The following is a 2,932-nucleotide window of genomic DNA, read 5'->3' as shown; positions in this document are numbered from 1 at the left end:
TATGCTAGATTGTCCCCTTGGGGGTAGTTATAGTAATGATTTCTAAATAAGTGCTAATCATAGTAGCATGTATTAGTTTGGACAAACTGAACAGGACTTAGCTTTACTCCTCTGCCTCACAGAGCACACCAAAATAATCAAATGTCTAATTTTAAATCTACTCACTTCATGTGTTTTCGTTTCTAGAAACCTGCTCCTCCAAAGCCGGAACCCAAACCTAAAAAGGCAGCTCCAAAGGTGAACTTAAAATTGTAGCTTCAGTTTGAATAATTTTGTTTAATCTGCAGTGTGGGATACTCACAAACAATTGTTTTTTAAATGCTTGGGAGGGGTTTATATCAACAGCCATGTTGGTTTACGAACTAACAGCTGCTAATGTATTTCACTTGATTGGCAGAAGGGTGAGAAGGTACCCAAGGGAAAGAAGGGGAAAGCCGATGCAAGCAAGGATGGAAATAACCCTGCAGAAAATGGAGATGCCAAAACAGACCAGGTATAATAGCAATATAAGATTGTTATTTTGGTAAGCAAGGTATACTTATGCAGTGGGTTGAATTTCAGCTAATGTTAATATATTTTTCCTGTAAGCTCTTTTTGTTATGAACAAAAGTGAATTTAGTGGTAAGAATAGCCTTGTTCCGATATATGAGATGACAGTTAAACTGATTGAGAAATGCCTTCCTTGGTGCTTCTGCTGGGTTCATGCAAACATGGCCATGTGGGTGATCAGATCACATCTCAACCTCAAAGCACTCTGATAGGACTACTCTTTGTCTTTCAGGCACAGAAAGCTGAAGGTGCTGGGGATGCCAAGTGAATTGTGTGAATTTTTGATAACTGTGTACTTCTGGTGACTGTACAGTTTGAAATACTATTTTTTATCAAGTTTTATAACAATGCAGAATTTTGTTTTACCTTTTTTTTAAAGCTATGTTGTTAGCACACAGAAAGCTTCATTGTTGTGTTTTAGGGGGAGGAGAGGGGACAAATGTCGTTGACTCTGTTACTTAGAACCTGAACTTTTAAAGTCCCTTCATTTTTGCAAGAGGGGATATTCATGGACACGAGAACAGAAAAGATTCCCTGATAATTGTTTGTTTGTATTGATTTCTTAAATGGTTAAACATTTAAATTCCCCAGATGCCTGTGTCTTGAGGAGGAGGAGGTAAATTTTAAAATTCTGCTTACCATGTTCATCCTTTTCATATGGTCATTTACATTGTATTTATCACTCCTCTGAGAATGGCATAGGGGTCCTTTCTTGCTCTCTTAAATCAAGCCATTCTTACAGTGTCAGGCAATTCAGACCTCTGGTGTCAAATACGGAGGGAAGGAGGATGGCTCACAGATGAGCCACGTTTCTTTTTTATAGAGTGAATCTTCAGATTAAGAATTCTGCAGTTTTGTTCTTCTCTAAAAGTCAGGGTAGGCTTGTGAAAAGTTGTTAAACAACATACTAAATGTGAAAGTGTCCACCCTCACTCTAAACTTTCCCTGTTCCAAGTATGAAGTCAAGATTCTTCTTCATTGGGTTTTATATAGTAACTTTACATTTTGGTAGTCCAAGAAGAAGGGGAGTTGGAAATTGTTGTAAAACATTGCAGATTGTAGCCCATGTCCTGCCTGAATACCATTGATTGATCGTTTTATGAAAAGTACCTTTAATAAAGCTGGATATTGTTTGGCTTGGACTGTTTTTTAAGTGGTGTTATGTTTGATTCTTAGTGCCCTTTTCTGAAAGAGTTGTACACTTGTACTTAGGCTTCCAAATGTATTTCAGACACTATAGTAGTACCCTCATAAGCACATTTTGGGTTAGTACTTTCTTAGCTCCCACAATATAAATGACACTCAACTCTGGGCATTTTCCAGTTAACAATATATGTGCAGGAAAGCCAGAGAGGGGTTTCCCTGACATCCTCTGAGTATTCAGCCACCTTTTTTCCCACCTGTCCAGAGAAGTTTGATTGTGCCGTTGTTTTTTCTGAGGTTCCAGGCATCTCTCCAGTCTCCAAGGTATTAAGTCATCTTCCTTTTGTTTTGCAAGTAGTAACACAAATGGTTCTTTAGTGGCTGCTGCAGTGGAAGAATGGCATACAAGTGTGTGGGCAAGCAATGGGTGAACACCCACACTTGAATATGCCCTGCATGGTTGGATTAAAAGCCAAGGGTTGTATTTCACGATTAGAAATCGGGTCATTCTTTGGTTTTGATCTGAACATATTTACTATTCTAGTCAGTTGGAACGATAGAAGTATTTTATGAACCAGTAACATAAAAAAATTGTAACTTTTTATATACTGAATATTCAAAGATTCCTATGGCTTGATATTTTGTGTTTTATAACAAATAGCACCCGTCAAATGGATCCTCTTCATGATATGTGTAAAGTTGTGTAGTTGGACTTTCTGATGACAAAATTATGTTGCATGTTTTGAAAATAAAATGTTTAGCCCTCCCTGCTCTGCTCCATTGATCAGAGTCTGTTTATGATATCATTTACACAACACACAGCCTGCAGCCTTTTTTGCTTGTCCTTGGTAAACTGCTCCTCTTGTCCTTTTCCCAACTCAGATCTCAGGACACACATAGCGGAGGTTGATGTACATTTCTATCTATGGAGTTTTATCCTGAGGCTTGATTCAGATACTTGCTCATCGGCATGTACAGGGAAGTACGTATCTATAATGCCGCCCTATCTACCAAAGGAAGAGTAACTGGCACAAACATAAATATGGCAGTTAAATATAAACTCTGCTTGTACAGACATGTACTTAATGCTGTTAATCAACAGTGGGTTGAAATCTCTTTTGAACCCTAAAGTTTTGGATTCCTCAGTGCATCAAGTCATTTCTGACTTACTGTGATCCTCTTGGGGTTTCTTTGCAAGATTCATTCAGAGGGTTTGTCATTGCCTTCCCCTGAGGCTAAG

General features: G+C 38.3%; 1 protein-coding gene across 1 annotated transcript in view; it reads left to right on the top strand.

Annotated features, from left to right (window-relative positions):
• The window catches only part of HMGN2 (high mobility group nucleosomal binding domain 2), a 7,085-nt gene extending 5,394 nt beyond the window's left edge, over positions 1 to 1,691 (top strand). Inside the window, exons 2-4 of the mRNA XM_042439776.1 lie at positions 187 to 237; positions 398 to 493; positions 782 to 1,691. Of these exons, the coding sequence (XP_042295710.1) occupies positions 187 to 237; positions 398 to 493; positions 782 to 817 (183 nt within the window). The 3' untranslated portion in view covers positions 818 to 1,691. The remainder of the gene's footprint in view (positions 1 to 186; positions 238 to 397; positions 494 to 781) is intronic.
• The last annotated feature ends 1,241 nt before the right edge of the window (positions 1,692 to 2,932 follow it).

This window comes from Sceloporus undulatus, chromosome 9 (assembly GCF_019175285.1).
Source record: "Sceloporus undulatus isolate JIND9_A2432 ecotype Alabama chromosome 9, SceUnd_v1.1, whole genome shotgun sequence".
Taxonomy (NCBI): domain Eukaryota; kingdom Metazoa; phylum Chordata; class Lepidosauria; order Squamata; family Phrynosomatidae; genus Sceloporus; species Sceloporus undulatus.
Note: the sequence above shows the minus strand (reverse complement) of the source record. Positions and strands in the feature narration are given on the sequence as shown.